The following is a 21,177-nucleotide window of genomic DNA, read 5'->3' on the forward strand; positions in this document are numbered from 1 at the left end:
ACCAATGGAAAATACTGTATTGCAGCAGGTCACTGCCCTTTAAGTAGGACATCCTGAGGTGTAAAACAATAGGACTTGTATAAGTCCCCGGTTCTTTGAGTGAGATGAACGAGTCATCTGTATGGGAGTCACTCATCTTCATCTAGGTCGTCAGCCAATGAGTGACTCCCATAGAGGTGACGAGTGACTGGAACGAAAAAGAACTTGTGATTCTAAGGGAACATATATAAATATATACTGTATATTTAAAAAAAGAAAGAGAAATTGGCTGTGGATCTTTGTGACACATTTTGCACAAAAGTGGCATTTTATTCCCATTCTTTGTCTTTTTGATAATTCCAAACATGCTGTAGTAGGTCATAGGAGCTTTTTGACTTGACTAGATGCTAAAGAGAACCACCCACCGCCATGTTTACTCAGTCTAGCAGAACTTCTTGTACAGCACAAAAAAATGTACCTAAGTGGCTTAAAAAATGATCGTGAACGGCGAGATGAGCAAATCAGGGGAAAGTGAGTTGGTGTACGTTGATATGCGTCGGTAGCCCAACTCTCAGCATTGTGCATTAGAAGGATGGATGGAATCCAGAGACGTGCAGGAAAACAAATCACTGGTATAGAGTTTGTTTGATTTTTGTTTCCTTGAATTTTTTTCTTTTTCTTTTTAGCTCTTGATTGTGGAGCGTAGAAGTCCAGAAATTGGAACTGTGCACTTGCAAGACGCTTCCTTTGGTTTGATGCGATATCCCATACAAAAACAAACCCTTTCCCTTTTTTTTGTTGGCCACAAGAGCAATGTTTTTAAAGAGTGGACTGCACTGAGAGGAGATGTGCATGTGTGAGGATGAGGATGGCCTGATGTTTTTGAGCCTTGTTCTTGTGTTATGTTTCTTCGTCCTTCAGATGTCTTTTTTCATGACTGCTTATGTGCTCTTTTCTTGACTTTTTTCTGTTGCTCAAAAATCAGTAGCTCTGTAAACTGTTATAGCTGATGTACGTTTCTTTTTTTGTTTTTGTTTTTTTGTTTGTTTTTCAAAAAATCAATTTATCTTAACCTTGTAAGTATATGAATGAATTTTTAACTTATATTTGGGGTATGTTCTTTGGGGATAGATGATTTAATCAAAAAAATATATATGGAATTAATGCATGGCAGAACAAGAGTAAAAATCAAGAGTATTTAACCACGGCAGTATTAATTATAGTGTGTTTTCGAAAAACTGATACGATTTTTAATCATAAATATGTGACTTTTTAGAACAAACACACAGTGGTGATTATTCTAGAATTTATATTTTTCAAATGAAATGAATATTCAAAATAAACAGACTTTATTCAAAATCTACTCAGTTGGGCTCTTGTTGTGAATGTGTGTGTGGTTGTGTGTGCGTGTGTTTGTGCGTGCTTGCATATTTGCTAAGATGACTGGGTAGGTGGGTTTTGTGTGTGCATGCCTGCCCACTGTGACACAGATGTCTGAAGTGTACATAATAGTGACCCAACAAATGGGCCGGGGTCTGACTCACATGCTGTATCTAAATATGGGAGCAGCAGGCCTCCCCACAAGCTGTCTGGTGCCATCTATAGACACCGTTTACACCTTCCAATATGCTTCCTTTGTTTCACAATCCCTAATGTTTCACTCAGACCTTTCACTGTCATAACTAACATGACACAAACTTTTAAAAATATATATATAATATCAAGAAGGAGAGCATTTTATAAACAAGGGGAAATGCAAACCAGGTGCTTTATCTGGACCATAGATACAACTGGCAGGGAGACGGTCTGAAGCATCCATTGGACATCAGAGTGTTCCTACAATATGCTAGGTGCTCAATTGATGGGAGTGCAATTTGCATGCATGCTATATTAACTATTAACTATTTAAAATTCAGTATACAGTATATACAAATATGTGTCTGTCATGATGGCCACATTATTAATATGGTAGCAACTAAACGAAAGTGAGTTTTGCTAATCAATTCTCTGGAGGGATGACACCTAACTGTGGATTGCTTTTGTCCCATCATTTGCAGAGCTCATTCATATTAATAGAGTAGGCAATTATCATGTTCCCTGTCTCATTTTCGTTGTTGACATTTCATTAAACCATCTGTTTTTCATTGCGTAATGCTCAGTCATGTTTTGACAGAGTAATGACTCGTGATGGAGATCTGTGTTTGGCATGAGGAGGAATGTCATTATCCCGTACTGGAGACAGGAGAGCATTGCCAATTGCAGAAGCAAGACATCAAAGATTATACTATACCGCCATCTGGTGTTTATCTGCTGCAAACAAACAGGCAGCCCTACTGGTGATTATTTACTGTCCAGTCCACTTACAGTATGTGTCAGAAAAAGCATGAACATATACACAGCATGGACATTATATTGATGTGTAACATGAATGAATACACTTTTCAATGAGTTGGATTGGATACTGGATTGGACTTTGAGGAGCATTTGGATAAAAAATTGAAACTACTGATTTGTTTTATAGAATCTTGAAAGGAATCGAAGAAAATGCATGAATGGCCCTACTAGCTTCATGCTGGCCTTGTGATTTGATTGAATATTTTGTTTAAACTCACTGTTAGTAGTCTGCATGGAAGACGACAGGAGGGGACAACCGGGTCAGCTGTCCTGGACCCAGGGAGAGAGCGGGGGTGGGGTGGTGTCAAGATTGGGTCCTTATTAGATTGTATGTATGGGATGAGGACTTTTTTTTAGATGCGATTGTCTTGAGCCCGGCCAGAGCTGTCAATGACCCTGGCAGTCTGGATAACTCACTGGAGTATTGACGAGTGCTGGACTCTGTCCTCCCCCATGACTGACATATCATGGCACCCTTCCACTGTTAGTTGGTCCCTACTCACATATAATGTAAAAATACAGTTTCCCCCAAGAACTTCCAGTTTGACACTGCGAGGGAACCCCTTAAAGTTATTCGAGGAGCCTAAAAGTTATCTATGTGCAGACCCGGCTGCAGAACCAAGTTGTTGGACGGGTATTTGATGGAGTATGGGGTGGCACGTTGGTGGAGGGTATGAGGGTCCTCCCCCAGAGAATGTTGTATTTCTTAGATGCAATTTCCTGCATTTTAACCAAATTGTGGGCTCAGTTTCAGCTCTATACGGAACAGTACTTTTGTTTCTAAATACAGGAAAATCCCATTATTTCAAGGGATCACTTGTCACTTATTATTTCACATTTAGGTCTGTTGACAATGTCTAAATAGTGTAGCCTATTCCTTTATTTCTTTATTTGGGCTATGGTGGTTAAGGACTGGTGGAATTTAATCTTATACTTTATATTTACCGCATTCAAAAAAAAAACTAATTTGTTGCATATTAATGACCATATCAGCATGTTTAGGTGAATAGGCCCACGGGGGGCACAGCAGCCTGGCTGGGGCAATGCCTTCAGAACTGCCTTATTTGCCTGCAACAATGGGTTACTCGGGTAGGCTGTGGCTTTCCAACAAAGATTACATTACATTACATAGCATTTAGCCTTGACTTCCAAGGAGAAAATTTAAGCAAGAACAGGGTAATGCACAGTGCCCAGATGAAAAGCACACACTTAGTGTACTTTTGATGACTATACATAGAACAAAGTGAACTTTTTTCAGCTATTTAAATTGCGTTTCACTGTACTATTAATGCACTGGAGCACTACTAAAACAGTACTTCAGCACACTTGCAGCACCGAGTATGCTAAATTGGCACCGCTTTTGGACAGCTTGAAGTGCATGATAAGCCTACTTTTGACAAGTGAAAGATGACAGGGTGTCAGTGGAGTGTCCTCATTGAAAAAAAAAAAAAAAAAAAAAAGGGCAGGGGGGGCACACACACAAGTGTAATAAAAATAAATAAGAAAAATGAACATCTGCCGTAGGCAAATTTGTGTGATGGTGTTTCTTTTCCTTTTATTTGTCTATTAATATACCTTTACATTACATTGCATTTGGCAGACGCTTTATAACCAAAGCGGCTTTCAAAGAAGACATAATCATAGCCAACATCACATCATAGCAAATACAAAGAGCACAGGAAATATACAGAACAACAAGTGCAGATGAAAGGAGGGGTTAATATCATAGCAAATAATACAGCTTGGGGGATGACGTGTAGAAGTGTAAAATAAAAATAAATAAGAAAAATGACCATCTGCATGACGCCAACACATTCACGCTTTGTAATCACTCACGCACACTCACACTCACACACTTTGTAATCTCTCTCTCGCTCACACACACACGCTTTGTAATCACACACACACGCTTTGTAATCGCACGCACGTGCGTGTGCGCGTGCACACACACACTTTTTTTTTATAAACCCATCCACCACCCCCCTTATGGGGAACCAATAATTTCTTACTTTTTCTTCCATTTCTTTTCATTACCTTAATTTTTCCATCTTTTAACAAAAGCAAAATGTAACGCACAATAATAGACAATAAAAGGATATAAGGAAAAAAAAGGATAAAGACAGGAAAAAAAATACAAAAAACAATTTCAGTGTCCCCCCAACACTTCAAACCACATATTAACACCCCCCCCCACACACACACACACGCTTTGTAATCACACACGGCCGCACACTTTGTAATCATACACACACACACACACACATTGTAATCTCTCTCTCGCTCACACACACACGCTTTGTAAATCACACACACACGCTTTGTAATCATACACACACACACACACACACACACACACACACACACACACACACATTGTAATCTCTCTCTCGCTCACACACACACGCTTTGTAATCACACACACAAGCTTTGTAATCGCACGCACGTGCGTGTGCGCGCGCGCACACACACACTTTTTTTTATAAACCCATCCACCACCCCCCTTATGGGGAACCAATAATTTCTTACTTTTTCTTCCATTTCTTTTCATTACCTTAATTTTTCCATCTTTTAACAAAAGCAAAATGTAACGCACAATAATAGACAATAAAAGGATACAGGGAAAAAAGGATAAAGACAGGAAAAAAAATACAAAAAACTATTTCAGTGTCACTTCAAACCACATATTAACAACCCCCCCCCCCCACACACACACACACACACACACACACACGCTTTGTAATCATACACACGCACGCACGCACACACACAGACAGACAGACAGACAGACAGACAGACAGACAGACAGACAGACAGACAGACAGACAGACACACACACACACACACACACACGCTTTGTAATCACGCACGGATTAAAAGGAAGAGAGATGACTACAGATTTTGCACATCAGGGCACGACATGTGGAGCCTGTAGGGCCTGAGCAGCTAAGAATAGGCGAGGGTAAAGAGTTGTGCGAGTTGATGGAGGTAGTGTCTCTGATGTCAAAAGGCAGAGTTCTGTCTCTTGGGTGCGTACATATCGAAGGCGGCTTCACCAATTTCCTTTGGTGGAAGGGTAGGAATCCTTAGCAGCGTGGCATCAGCAGATCTGAGAGCTCGGGCAGGGGCATAAAAAGAGAGCATATCAGAGATGTAACAGGGAGGAAGACTATTTAATGCTTTGAACACCATCAGCAGTATCTTAAGTCAATTCTATAGGAGACCAAATACAGACACGCACACACTCAAAAATCACTCCATTTTTTTGGTAGACCCCCTACTGTTTTTTTGTTTTTGCGGGCAAACAGACTGACAGACGCACGGACGCACAGACATGGGCCCGGCCGGACATAGGCACGGACTGACGCACAGACGGACGGACGAATGGACAGACAGAAGCACCCATGCACACACGGACGTGGGCACGCACACACGGACGGACAGCTGGCCGGCCGGAGGCACGGACAGATGGAAGCACAGACGGACGCAAGTCCAGCCAGACGTAGACACGGACGCACAGACGGACTGACGCACGGACGGACGGACGGACGCACGCACAGCCGGCCAGACGGAGGCACGGACGTGGGCACAGACGGATGCACGTCCGGCCAAACGTAGGCACAGACGCACAGACGGAAGCACGTCCGGCCAAACGTAGGCACGGACGCACAGACGGACGCACGGCCGGCCAGACGGTGGCACGGACGTGGGCACAGACGGACGCACGGCCGGCCAGACGTAGGCACGGACGCACAGACCGACTGACGCACGGACGGACGCACAGCCGGCCAGACGGAGGCACGGACGTGGGCACAGACGGACGGACGGCCGGCCAGACGTAGGCACGGATGCAGAGACGGACGCGCGCACAGCCGACTGGACGGAGACACGGACGGACGCACGCAGGCACGAACGAACGCACGGACGGGCACAGGCACGAGGAGGGAAGAACAGAAACCATATTATAGTTACATGTGAGCAGCTGAGAAATACATGCAGTGCATTGCGCATTCTATAAAAGACCAAAACAATGCAACACTATTACATCTATTATATCTGAATTGAAAGTAGTTTCCAAACAATGCGAGACTATGAGCATGCTTTTTTATGCATAATTTGTACATATTTTTTTACCCAGTGGTTAATGAAGTTCCTCTTGAACGTAGCAGGATGAAGGATCTGACAGGGTTCATTCCAGCTCCAGTGTAGAAAATCTAAAACAAAGTGTTCAGAGTGGAGTATCAGCTTTAATGTAAACACAAGTGAGGAAGCAGTCTGTTGGACTGGGATAACTATATTAAATATAATTATTCAGTTTTACTATATACAATTCTTCATGGCCTGGCCCCTCCTCCTCTACAGATATTTATTGCAAAAAGTATAAATAGGGCTACCAGAGCCAGTTCCAGGGGTGGTTGCTCTGTTCCATTTAGAAAGAGCGCTTTTAGTCAGGCTGTTTTCTCTTACAGAGTCTCTCACACCTGGAACACAATTCCCAGTATAATTAGAGAACTGCCAACAGTAAACTCATTCAGTAAACAGTTAAAATTGTGGTTACTGGATTGTCAATGCTGTCAACATAATTTCACATAGGCTACTAGTACTGGCAGCTGTTCTTTAACTCATTTGTGTATTGTATCTTGTAATTGTATTTTGTATTATTTATTTTTAAAAATGTGTGAAATATCTTTGACTCTATAATTTTACAACTGTGTACTATTTAAGGAACATCAAACCTGTCAAGGGACAAAAGATGCTAAATACACAAGATTATAGCCATGAGGCTAATTTCCATTTTTGTTTAAATGCTGGTAATATATGCCGTCCCTTTTTAAATAAATAAACTTGTAAACTTGAAGCGAGGATACTGTTGCGGTCTGGATATTTAGGTGAGGGCCGATTCGCACACTGAAAGATAGTAAGGTCAAGCACAAGGAGTTTTTTTCTGAGAGCAGAGTAGTAGGCGTTTCAGGGTTCTGCCTCCATTAGCGCCACAGATATTAGCGTTCGCGAACCGGAAAGTTGGTTTGCAATGCGAACCGCAAAATACTAGGTTTTTCTCCATGAACCGTGACGACAGTGTGGCCGTCAGCAGGTTCATCCGGGTAACACAGTCACGTGCAGAAATTGTTCAGAGCCCGGTATGAACATGGGAGGTTCACAGATAAGCACTTTAGTGCCGAGCGTACAGTACCTGGTGCAGGCACCGGCACAACCTCTGTTCTGGTCGGCCTGAAAGCCCTACATCAGTGTGCCAGTGAGCACAGGCAGCACTGATGAATACAGAACCCTGAAACAACTACTCTACTCTACTCTCGGAAAAAAGAATTCCTTGTGCTTACCTTTTTTTACATTTCAAGGGTGAGAGCAGGTTGGTACACTGCTACCAAAATACAGCTAAATGACAGTAAAGGAAATTCTTGTCTGAAGGTACATGTACTGTATGCTTATGTACAGGGGTGGAGCACAAAATTCTGCATGCTCAACCAGCTCTAATAGACCCCATTTATATATTATTAACAGGTTTGTGTAAAACAAATATCTGACTCCCTGTGGGCCCCCGTTATACAGTGAGACTAATAAGTATTTGATCCCTTGCTGGTGTTGTTGGTTTGACATGATCAGATAACTTTAATCGTAGATGTATTCTAACACAGAGAGTCAGAATATTAAAAAGAAAATCTGGAAAATAACTTCACACAATACATTTTAATTAATTTGTCGTCTTTGTATTTCATTGAGGTAATAAGTATTTGACCCCTCTAGCCAAAGCCAAAGTTACTCTAGCTCACCCTCTGTCCACTGGGTCCTTGAGCGCCTGGGAATCCACCGTTTCCTCTCTCCCCTGGGTCTCCTTCGAACACACACACACACACACACACACACACACACACACACACACACACACACACACACACACACACACACACACACAGGACCAACTCAAGACAATAAGACTGACACAAATAAAATGGCTGCATCCAGTTGTCACTGGCCCCATTTGTGATGCTATACAAATCTCATGTGCACTGCGCAATCACAATGCATTCAATGTATTAAAAAGTTACCAGAATGCATTGTAATTTTACAGCACACATGTGCGTTGCACAGATTTGCGCAGCATGCGCCATACACCATCACAAACGTGCCGATGGACAAACAAAAATGGCCATCCTTACCTGTTGTCCTGCGGGTCCCTCTTCTCCTTCGACCCCTTTGGCTCCCTGTGCGCCTTTAGGCCCTCGATCAGCCTGGGGGCGAGAGGGGGATTCATTGGACAAAATAAAAATCTCCAAAGTTAGTTAAAAAGAAAATCTTGTCACAGAGACTTCAAAATATTGCTAACAATTGCCTATTGGGCCTTCTTGCCGCTACACATGGGCAATTTAAAAGGTCCTCAGTAGACATGCCATTCAAATAAAGACATTTTTTGGAGTGCCTTGGTGAAGAAACGTTTCTCAGCTCATTTTATCATGCCCTGCTCTTCGGTTCAAAGGGAATATTGTCCAAACACACAGATATTGAGGATTTTGATGGGAAGGAAAACTCAGGAGATAACATGACCATTATTACGTAAAAGTCAGGACATTCAAGTTTTACAGATGGGCCTCGCTCTATGTTTATTCCAGGTCAACATCATGTATGTGGGTGTGTATATGTACATGTGTGAGTAATGTGTGTCAAGCAGGGACTGATGAATTACACTGTAGTGTGTGTGTGTGTGTGTGTGTGTGTGTGTGTGTGTGTGTGTGTGTGTGTGTGTGTGTGTGTGTGTGTGTGTGTGTGTGTGTGTGTGTGTGTACGAATGTGTGTACGTATACTGACTGCAGGGCCTGGTGATTCGCCTGGCTCCTGTGGTCCAGTGTTGCCTACACTCCCGACGAAGCCCTGAAGTCCCTGTTACAGAGAAAGAAAGAAAGAAAGAAAGAAAAGAAAGAAAGCACACACACACACACAATACATGAACAGTGTGCAGCAGATGGCATCACACAAGGACTGACAATGGCATGAAACACTAAATGGCATCGAGAAGTACTAGAATGGTATTGGAAAAAAATCGATGGCAAATTCACTAGAAGGTGAAAATCCACATGGTTAAGGGTTTTTTTTCCATTAGTGACAAGTCAGACTTCCACCGGAAGATGTTGCACAGTATTCAAATAGATGTATGCAATAAATCCACAGCACCAAGGCTTAATTTCATATAAGGTCTGATTAAGGGCCATCAAAATAATAAAAGATTGATGAAAGCCCTGGTGTTGCAGACTTTACTGCTTGTTTTGAGTGTATGCATTAGTCCAGCATTCAGGCTGGTTTTATGTGGATGTATGTTTTTCACATGTTTCAGGCCTTGATTACATGTACACTACCGTTCAAAAGTTTGGGGTCACCTTCATTTTTCCAGTTATTTGTTTGCAACTCAAGTCGCAAACATCTTTTAAATAGCTTGAAATGGAATAATGGAAAGTACTGAACAGCCACAGGTGAAAAAAGGATTGATTACCCCTAAAATTGGTTAAACTGGACAGATGAGTGAAATCTAACCAAGCTTTTTCACCCATTTATTACACAGAAATACATGTTCTAGTCCATTTCTCTACAGACATTTCTTTGGTTTATCAGAGAATGCATGGAACTATTGGAAAGCTCAGTGTCTGCCCTTTCCAATGGTAGGTGTATGACATTTGTTGAGTTGCCACCTCGTCCACAAATTCAAGTCAAAGTAGCTGCATGATTTTCTAGCCATCAGAATGAACCTACTTATGAATGCACGATCCATTGTCTCAGCGATGGTTTAGTGTGCAAGCCAGTGCCATACATCGTTGGAAAGTGTAGATTCTCCTCTTTCAAATGATGTGTATATCATCCGGCATTGTATGGATTGACAAGAGCAGACATCAACTTTTGCATGCATGGGGCTCATAGAGCTCATGGGCAATTCTGGACCTCATCTCATCCCGGGAATGAATCTGTAGAACCGCCGCTGGCTATTATTAATGCCAAAGGAGTCTACACTTTGATTAGTACACCAGACTAGACACTACCTTAGTAAAGGTACACTTTGATTAGTCAAAAGTTAGTGATACATTTTGGTCTATTCTATGCATTGTCTATACAAGTAAATCCACTCAACAGTTACTTTTTCCAATATCAAATTGCTTATTTGTTGCATGCATTAATTTCAGAGAACAATAACTCTATACACTGATTTTATACCAGAACTGAAATTGAAAAGGAATAAGCTTAACTGTCAGAAAGAAGCATTGTGGGAGGAAAGTGTGGTGACCCCAAACTTTTGACCGGTAGTGTACATATGCAGATATTTCTAAAAGCGAATATTTATTTTATCTCTTTACATATAAACACAGCATGTCGATCAAATGAAACACCCTACTGACGGGTGTACCTTAGAAATATCCACTTAAACTCTAAAAATCTATTTAAGGAAATTGAAGCTCTGTTCACGTGCAAAAAAGACGAATGTATTCCAAAAATATAAATATTACGTGTAAACTGGGTCTTGCAGCATGTTGTGTACCCACCCTCTCTCCTGTGCATCCAGGAGATCATGGCTGTCCCACCTCCCTTCTGAGGTCTGGTGTATATGCGTACGCTGCTGCAGTCAACCCTGTCTGTGGGTCTGTGAGGTCCTGGTTGTCCCACCTCCACTCTGAGACCAGGCGTGGCACTGCCCCCATTCCCCTCCCGACACTCAGGAATCCCTCAGCCGGTTTCCATGTCCATGAAACTACCCTAACCAGCCTTCCCAGACGACCGAAGCACCCTTCGTTCAACAGTTCTTGGACCGCTGCCACTGTTGGCAGTGGAGCCCGGAGCCGGCCCACGCGCCGCCCCAGACTGCAACCGGGTGCCTTGCCCCCCGCTGAGCCTGGACGAGCACTGCAGTGAATGCCCTCCTCCACACAGCGAGACCACCTCCCACCTGCGCAGCAAGGCATTCCACTGACCTGGTTGTCCACCCACCCCAAGGTAGCCGAAGGAACCGTGGACCGGACCGCACCGCGGGAACCTCCAGCAGGCATCAGGACAGGCCCTGCGCATGACAATGCCTCCGCCGCCCAGAACCACTAACTTAAGCCAAGCCTCTACTACTCTTCTCTACTCTACTCTACTCTACTCTCCTCTACTCTACTGACTGACATTGGTTCTCTGAACATTGCAGACATCATCAGGCTAGTCCCGAAGACCTGAAACTGAAAGCACAACGGTGCACAGTTCCTCCAGTGGTCAACAAAGCCAGTAAAAGACCCTGCGTTACAAGCAAGAGACAGTGTCACTAGGATGCAGAGGAAAACATTCACTGCAGTACTCATACTCAAAGTCGACTGAAGGCACAACACCCAATTGCAGTCAGGGACAACGCACAGTCCAAGTCCAGAACTCCCCCACCCACAGTAGCAGCAGTCCAAGATCCATTGGACGAAAGGCACTTCAGCAGTCCAAGACAGCTGATCGGGACAGTTTCTAGACATGGAGAGCGGCTAAAAGGATCCTAAATGTCAAGAGAGGATATGAAGGGGGAGGCAGAACCTTCTGAACCTTTTTTCCCAGGTTTTTTTTTGGCAGAAGATTTTTTTGGCCTGTTTTTTTCCCTGAGCTTTTTTCCCCCTCTTTTCTTCAAGCTTTATCCTACAGGCCCCCAGGTGAAGTGTCTTCTCTCTGTTGGGTTGTGGTGTGAGTGGAGTCTTTGAGTCTTGGTCACTGGCAGCAGAAGGCTGTTCACTGGTCAGCGACGTAATGCACTCTTTAGACGGTGGTCCACTGCGACCCATTGATGCAGCGGTGATGCATTGGCAGTCGGCGGTTTCCAATGGTGCATCGGTTTTCCACTCTGGCGGTTATTCACTGTAGAAGTTGTTCCACTGTCAAGTGTATGCACTGGGTTTCCACACTGAGGGACTGCACACGGACACAGGATTCCCCTCGTCTCGTCTTTTTCCTTGACGTCAGTGGTGTTGATGTTTTGAAGTAGTGGTAGGCCTAGTAGTAACAGATGGAGGAATTGTAGAACAGTAGACCAGAATAGGTGTACAACCTTTAAACATATAAACACAAAATAAAAGAATTGAATAAACCACACACACACAGTAGGCATATGTCACGACATCACCTACTACAATACAGACACTTTCCACGCTACTGCGGGTAGCCTACACCAAGTAAAAACTCCCGAGCCACGTTGCATGGGGCTTAATGGTCAATAAGCCCCACGTCACTACAAGACAAGTTAGAATAACAGTTAGGCCTAAATAAAATTGCATCGATAAAGTTACATGGAGTAGGCCATTATGGCATATAGGCTTAATAGGCTATGTTGAAAACGAGGTTCTTTCTTATTAGGCTAAATTATTTTGTTCACCTACAAAAAAATACATGTAGGTTCATTCCCAAACATAGGCCTAATGCGTCCAATAGCCTATGGCTCGATTGCAATTCGCCTTATTCACCCGGAACGTTCTAAAGACGTTGAGGCGTACACTTCAGGGGTACACTCGGCTACACCGTTGGTTGCTACACAGCCAACTGTCATGGCGCCTCACTGTTGTGTGCCGAAATGCACATCCTCAAAGAGGAAAAAAACATACCGTGGGCAGACTTTCCACCGTTTCCCAAAATACCAGGCACTTCGGTGTGAGTGGATACATCATATCAAGAGGGATCCTGGTCCACATTTCAAAGTAAGATGCGTAATTATGTCCAATCATACGCATTAGCTAGCACAAAAGCTTAGCTCGTCAAACTTGTCATTCATGTAGCCTATAGGGCTCGTAGCCGAGTGACGCGAATGCCTCGATGAAATAAGAAAATAATGTGTAATGTGTAATAACGCTACATTTATATGCGATTTCCAGATTGTGCGTTCAATTTTGTGGTAAACGATCCGATTACCACTGGTGTGCTACGGGTTTTGCTTGGATTTTTGTTCAGTTTTGTTTGATTTAGGTCCAACCTTTGTGAATTATGTGTTAATAAAATGAGCATACACATTTAATATCTAAATTAATTTATTTGACCATAAGCAATCTATTGTGCCATAAACCCAATTGCCAAACCTACAAGCCTTGGCTGCAACCAACGGTAGACCATTACAACTCTACACACAAATAGTAGCTTAATTAGTAGGCATCACGCCAATGTGCCTGGTCATTAAACTTACAACCTTACAAAGAGTGGGAAACAAATTAAGAAAAATGTCCAACACTACCACACAATATACTGTTGTGAGACATGCAGTTTAAATGACACTTTACGTCTAGCCACAAATGAACAAAAAGTTCTACCGCGAAGTAAAATAAAACCACAAGTGCTTACCAGCTCCCCTGACAGGTTCACAGCGTCACGCGTTAGCACAGTATTTCCAAATTTAAGTCAAGCACAGCAAGCTTGTGTCTTTCCAAAACCTTCTTCTTCTTCTTCTTCATTCACGTTTATTGGCGGTTGGCTTCCGACGTGGAGCATTACCGCCACCAACTGGTGCAGTTACGTAAACTCTCTGCTTAGTTATGGAGCCTTGGCGTATTCTTGTATTTAGGTCGGAGGTACGGAGCGTTGATGGGGAATGTGCGCCTAACAGGTGATGAATAAACAAAACAACACAAAAACAAAACAAAATAGAACAAAAATAAATAATAGGGACAGCCATTGGAAGGGAATAGAAAAAGAAAAACATAAGCAAGTAAACAACTGAACATAAGAAAATAACATCCTCTCAAATAACTGGGTAGATTTCAAAAATCTAATAAGATGGGCCCATGCAGACGGCCTATTGGAGTATGGCAGCAAGCCTTCCAATGTTAGTCTTGTCAAGCATAGTGGTCTAACGTTTTGCATCAGGATGTCTCTTTCGCTGCTATGCTGGGCATTCTAATAGCACATGCTCTACTGTCTCTCTGCTGTTGCAAAATGGGCATTGTCCAGTGGCGTGTTACCTATAATGCTGAGGGTGTGATTAAGTCTTGCCTCCTCCACTTGCGCTTGTCTCCTCGTCCCGCCTCCTGGCCCCTCCAACGTGGAGAAAACGATAAAGTTTCCCAGCTGTCAGCCTAGCCACAACAACTTTTGAGGGACTGTTTTTCATTCACCATCCCAATTGCAAATGAGAAAAAGACTCTACAATTGAGCTTTTGCAAGATATTGAAATATAATGCTGTTGTTAGTGATGTCATCATGACGAGAAGCAAGTGGAGGAGGGCAAGTGGAGAAGGCAAGGTCGCATATTGCAACTCACTCCTATTCTCAGCCTTGTAATGACTGTATCAACTCTTCTGTCCCTGCTATCTGGTCTTCTTGTGGGAACTAATTTGGATCTTGTACAGGAACCTCCCCTTTGTACTTGCTACCCACTGCTCTTGCCACAGTTTGCACACTTTACTCTTGATTAGGCTTTTCACCTCCTCTCTGCTTAGTGGCACCATCAAATTGACTAACTCCACCTTAAGGGCTTTTTTGGCCAGTAGGCCTAAGTCAGCCGCTTCATTGCCTTCCACTTCTGCATGTGATGGGACCCAAAGAAAACACACATATGCCCTTGTGAGACAGTCTGTACAAGCATTGGAAATTTTCACAAATTAGATCAGGTCTTTCCAAAACCGAGCGGGCAACCTAATAAAAAACACCTGCGTTTGAGTTTTCCGCGCACACCCACATAGGCTGTGCTGAGGACAGCTGTGCTGATCAGCCAACTCGCGCTCCACTAATTAGGTGACACATTAGGCTCATTCGTGACGAAGCAGTGCTGCTCTTGCTAGGCAGTGTGCGCACTTTTCCAGTTTGATGCATTCTGGTTAGAATTTTCTAGTTCCTAGAGTGCACTGAGGTCTTTAGTGCATAGTGTAGTGGAAAAATTTAAGCTAGGCACTCTGCCCTCGCTGGAAGTGACGGCTGAGCATGGCATTAGCTCGCCAAAATATCAGTTGGCTACTGTTTACAATGCACAGCGTCTGGTGCTTGTATTTCCATTTCCTTCACCCCAAAGGACAACAATCACACATACAATACTTTGGCAGGCCGCCGTTTGATGCGTGCAGTGTCCATCATTCAAGCACTGCATTTTCCCGCCATTGTTAGGGGATCATCCTGGCACTTTCAGTGCACTGGCTCAACTGAAATTTTCAGCGTGAGCAGCGAAGTGCACAAGTGCGTGATTTGAGACACAGCCAATGAAACTGAGAAAACGTGGTGTTCAGCTCAGTAGAAGAGTTTTGTCAACAGTCTCCTAATTCTGTAAATAATGTTGATAGAACACCAACTATGAATGATTGTTGCCCTTTGAGGTGAAGGAAATGTAAATACAAGCACCAGACGCTGTGTATTGTAAACAGTAGCCAACTAGTGTGCTAATGCCATGCTCAGCTGTTACTTCCAACGAGGGCACAGTGCATAGTGCTCAAATTTAAGCTCTGACTGTCAGTGCACTGACACAAGTGAGTGGATTGAGACACAGGGAAAGACTTGCTATCTTGGTCAAAGATGCACCAAGAATTTCTTCTTTTTGAACTCTGATATGTCACCCATGATGTTGTGTGCACTGCAACATTTTGAGGAAAAACTGGCTATGTCTCAAATCATGCACTTATGTCAGTGCACTGACAGCCAGTGCACACAGTGCACTGAGGTCTTTAGTGCATAGTGTTGTGGAAAAATTTGAGCAGCACTGTGCCCTCGCTGGAAGTGATGGCTGAGCATGGCATTAGCTCGCCAAAATATGAGTTGGCTACTGTTTACAATGCACAGCATCTGGTGCTTGTATTTCCATTTCCTTCACACCAAAGGACAACAATCACACATACAATACTTTGGTTGGCATGAAAAGGTTGGTGTCCCATCAACATTACTTACAGAATTAGGAGACTGTTGACCAAACTCTTCTACTGAACTGAATGCCACATTTCCTCTGTGTCATTGTCAACATGGCCGCCGTTTAGTGCGCGCAGTTGCCATCAGCAGAAATGTTCTAAGCTATGAGATAGGCATCTGTCATTGGCTCCCATTATAGCCCCGTTGGCGCACGCAGCCAAGTAAAAGATGAATGGGAGCCTATTGGGCTAAATGGCTCAGCAGGGATTTGTGACGATTCTGTTCTCTGGTTTGTAAAGATGTGTGCACATTCTGTACCTTATCATGGAAGTTGTATTAGAAGTGAAGTTAAAGGTTCCTGACATGGCTTTGTTCTCCCAAAGATGTGTTAGTTTTGTCCTGCAACACACTAACAATCGGCTAATACCTGTTGGCTGAGGAATCTCTGCGACTATTCACGACCAGAGCTGACGAGAGACGTACTCTGACTGATCCTCCTAGCAGAGACATCTACGGTCACACACCTCAACCCCCACCACCGTCCAACATGTTAATTGAAGGTGCCCAAATTCTTAAGGATGAGCGCAGTCATTTCCTTTACCCCATGTACACATGCCGCTTTTCCACCACCTTAAATGCAATAAATAACAGGTGTCCGCAACAATCCTAACATAACTTTAAACACATCGACATCTGAAGTCAGACTTAAAACTACAAAACAAATGGCGTAGTGCCGTAAAGTCGATTGTCACGTGTTATGTCATTGCTATAGTTGAAATAAGGGTCATTTTCACGAATCTAACACTTGACAAGATGCAAACGTGTCGGCAAATGCTTTCACTTACTCATATCTATCGAACGCGACTTCAATGTTTCCAGGGAAAAAATCACACGGGCAGATAGTTCTATGAGAAGCGTACAGCCCCATTGGCACCCATTCATTATTTACTTGGCTGCGATAAAATAGCTGCAGTGCCACTCCTGGCCACACCAGCTAGTGGTCGTTCTTGTACAAGATTCCATTTTCTTTGCCATCAGTCAAGCACTGCATTTTTCCGCCATTGTTAGGGGATCATCCTGGCACTTTCAGTGCTCTTACTGGCTCAACTGAAATTTTCAGCGTGAGCACCCTAAGCACTGAAAAACAGTGCCCGAAGTGCACAAGTGTGTGATTTGAGACACAGCCCATGTGTTCTTACCAAAGAAACTCGACACAGAAGAACAATCTCTCGGGGGGAAATGCATGGGGCACCTAAGTCACGCCCTTCTACTTCCGATCCGTGGGGCTGGAGCTCTCAAAATTTTGAATGAGAGTTAATGGAGCGAGTCAAGCTAAATCCTCATCCCGTTTGGCATGTGCTCCGGATTTCACTATGATGACAGTGAATTTGAAAGGTTTGGATTTGCGTCGTAAGACCATTCATTTTCGACACGCAAGAAACGTTATTTTAGCTTTTGTGCAAAACTGTGTTAGAGACTGCACGTGCGCCTCGCATATCTGACGTGAACCGAGGCATAGCCAACCCTGCCGCTGCACCGAGGCTTAAGTGGCTGCACGTCGGACATGCGATGTCTGTTGTGTAGTCCAAATAATTACATATTTTTGCACACACACAACTCAAAAATCGCTTGCCAAGTGAGGTCAACAAGCACACCATTGGTTGTTATTAATTCTGAGGCACAGCATATGTGTGATCTACGGGGAAATGCGAGGTGGATCGGAAAATAGCTTTGATCAGTCCATTACAGCCCAGTCAAAAGTTTTTGAGTTCCCAGCCCCACGAGCCGCCCGGATGGGGTGGAGACTTAGGTGCCCCATTGGCCACGGTGTAGTACGGGGGCGTTGCCTGAGGACACGAGTGGATGGAAAATTAACTCCCTTGCGCATGGTCATTGGTCAGTGGGTGCAATGGATACAATTTCCGTACTCCCTTGCACATAGTCAGTGGGGGCGACACCATGATGGATAATTTGTGGCCAAATTAACTGCAGCTGTTGGTCAGCAGTAATTGCTGGGGGTAATTAAGAACAGCTGACAAACATTCACGCTGTCCTATGACCTGTTCCACACCCCGCCCCTCGCGGAAGTGGCATTGCATGCTTCCCTGATGCTTCCAATAGGCCTACTGACCTTAGAAGAAGAATAAGAATAACATTTCCGTACTCCCCTCGCCATCATTTCTTACTATGCTGTTATGACGTGAGTAAGCCCTCCTATCTATCTTTCTCTCCTTGGTTCTTACCCTGCTAATTGAACCTTCACACTTCACTTTACTGGTGCAATTTGCAATTAATGAAGATTGGCCAATAGCCTGGTCCACTTGAGCCATGAAACTTCCCACACTAAAATGGCAGGTCATTTATTCCAACCCCTGTGCATGTTGTATTGTATTGTACTGTATTGTATTATATTATATTGATGTTATATGTCCTCATAGAACAGGCTAAAAATAAGAAAGGTGTCTTGAAGGTGTCCTGCCATCCCTCAGTGTACTTGGTCGAGAGCAACTATTGGCTCACTGGCGTCATGTCCTCCCTTTCAAGGGACGGGTTATGTGTCAAATTGGTTCTTGGAAGAACCCTGAGGATTTTTTATGGTTTCTCAGAACCCACGAACACAAAGACTCTTTGAAGATTCTCTGATTAACACTGTGGAAGAAGCCTCGAAGGTTCTCTGAGGAACCTGGGGGTTCTTCTTAGAACTTTTAGGGTTCCTCAGAGAATGTTTAGGTTCCCCCCAATGATCAAGTCTGTGGTTCCTCCACAATCCAACTGAACGTTCTCTTTGAGGAACTTTCAGAATTTTACAGAGAATGCGACAGGCTAAATGCACCTTTATATTGTGTGCAGTATGTGCTGTAATCATGGGTGCCGCTAGGGGGAAAAGATGTTACAAATTCTAAGGGCCCAAGCACTGACAAGGGCCCTTAAGAGGGCCCAAAAGCACTAACAGGGGCCCTTAAAGGGCCCAAAATTCAAATCTTTCATAGGGCCCAACATTTCTGGTGGCGCCCCTAGCTGTAATGAGCCATGTGACCGTAGTGACAATCAGAATCACAGAAGTTTCTAATGTATCTGCTTATAGACAAGCCATTATAATGAAAGATTGTAGATATGAGCAGTTATCACTTATGTAGGCTAAATCACCCTCATTCAATTAGGTAGCCTAATGTGTCTGCTTAGAGACAAGCTAGCGGAATGAAAGATGGAAGATAAGGCTGATCATGCTTGCCATATTTTCATTTTAGACATACTATGTATGCAACTCTGATCTTTTTTGCCAATGGAACAGTCTTTTGTATGCCTTTGTACTGCTTTCTCTTTCCCCCAACTTGCACATAGCCTACATTTTTCCACTCAACTGACCAGGCTGCGTTTCTCAAAAACTCATAAGAAGTACTTACGTCTAAGTAGAACTTAAGTATATGTGTAGGTATAAACGTTTAGTAATGATGTGATTTCTGATATATTGCCTATGGGGCACCTGCTACTTAAGTACTACTTAGGTTTAAGTAGGCCTACTACTTAAGGCTCTTTGGGAAACACAGCCCAGTTGACTTCACAAGCAGTCATATCCACCATGGCAAGACCAGTCTAAATATCTTTACAATTCAACACCATGCTGCTTCTAGTGATGTTTGAAGTAAGATGGATATTCGGATATGCAAATATGGTGTTGTCCACACAAACAGACAGACAGACAGACAGTTAGCCTAGCGCAGCCAGACCCGCGGTCGCTAGGGGCGTCTAGATTTCTAGGCTAACAGACAGTAGCAATGGTTGGGAGTTGTTATTTGCCTGTCAAGCTGTGTAGCTACCAGCAGAGGGAGGCAGAGCACTTCATTCATTTCACACTCAATCCATTCTCAAATATTTATTCATTTATTTTATTTATGTATTCATCTCTGAAATTGTCTTGAGTGTCTTAACACTGAAAGGTGATGTAACACATGGATATATGTGTTTTACAAGCATGATTTCGCAACAGGAAATTAGATACCTATTGTTTCGCCAGAAAGACGTCATTTTCCCAAGAGAAACTGCACTGATTCAATGAATATCAATGAAAGGACTTCATTATGCGCTGTGAATTATTACTATATAAAGACATAATATTCACTCCAGACTCCAGGAGGTTCTTGGAATCATGTGCCACTTCAGCAAAGACAGGAGCCATAGACGCCATATATGTATTGCACCTAGTAATTACGGGGTCTCTAATGTTGGACAATTACGCATTGATGTTTGGGTGCTTGTGAACTACGTGTGCGGAGAGTGAAGAGCCCTCAATACGCCATTCAGAGCTTAGGATGGGCAGCAGCATCTTGCTCTTTGTTCCCGCCACTTCTCTTCTCTGGGTCTGCTCTCACGAAAGCAGCTTTTCCGTCTGTCAGCGAGAGAGAGAGAGAGAGAGAGAGAGAGAGAGAGAGACAGACAGACAGACAGACAGACAGACAAAGAGACAGAGACGTATATGGGGAGACAGGCAGAAATGAAGAGGGTGTGAAAAAGAAAGGGAGGAGAGAGGGAGGGAGAAGGCGATAGAGACAGACAGGAGTGGGAGAGAGAAGTGTACCACAGACAGAGAGAGAAAGAGAGAGGGAGAGAGAAGGTAAAAGGTGAGTCATTGCAGGCAGAGCTGGTGGAAGCCACTGCAGCACACACCATCTGAGGAGTGCACAGGCGACAGCTTCAGGGGACGATCTTGACACCTCAGTAGCTATCTTTGTGGCAGCTAATCAAACACACAGCAATGAACATGCACTCTGCTTCTGTAAAGATACACTAGGCCTATATGTTCCACTGAGGCAGATGAGTTTGATAGTAGACTACTGTACAATTGTTTTGCAATTGTTTATGCATGAAAAGGTTATATGTGACACCATTTCTAAATGCAAACACTCATATTTCACCTTTACCTGTTAGGCCTATGTCATCTAATCTCAACCTCGCACAGTCAAACCTTAACAAAATCCCCTAAATAAATCC

The 21,177-nt window shown here is 43.5% G+C and overlaps 1 protein-coding gene and 1 long non-coding RNA gene across 2 annotated transcripts in view; both read right to left on the reverse strand.

Annotated features, from left to right (window-relative positions):
- Positions 1–8,154: 8,154 nt before the first annotated feature.
- LOC134446232 (uncharacterized) lies at positions 8,155–11,943 on the reverse strand. The gene is made up of 4 exons (XR_010034390.1): positions 10,914–11,943; positions 9,196–9,267; positions 8,550–8,621; positions 8,155–8,224 (listed from the first exon to the last, which is right to left on the reverse strand). It is a non-coding gene; the product is annotated as an uncharacterized LOC134446232 (long non-coding RNA).
- An 8,108-nt stretch (positions 11,944–20,051) lies between these two features.
- gc (GC vitamin D binding protein) overlaps positions 20,052–21,177 on the reverse strand; it is a 29,469-nt gene continuing 28,343 nt past the window's right edge. Inside the window, exon 13 of the mRNA XM_063195554.1 lies at positions 20,052–20,575. Coding sequence (XP_063051624.1) covers positions 20,555–20,575 — 21 coding nt within the window. The 3' untranslated portion in view covers positions 20,052–20,554. The remainder of the gene's footprint in view (positions 20,576–21,177) is intronic.

This window comes from Engraulis encrasicolus, chromosome 3, assembly GCF_034702125.1.
Source record: "Engraulis encrasicolus isolate BLACKSEA-1 chromosome 3, IST_EnEncr_1.0, whole genome shotgun sequence".
In the NCBI taxonomy this organism is placed as follows: Eukaryota; Metazoa; Chordata; class Actinopteri; order Clupeiformes; family Engraulidae; genus Engraulis; species Engraulis encrasicolus.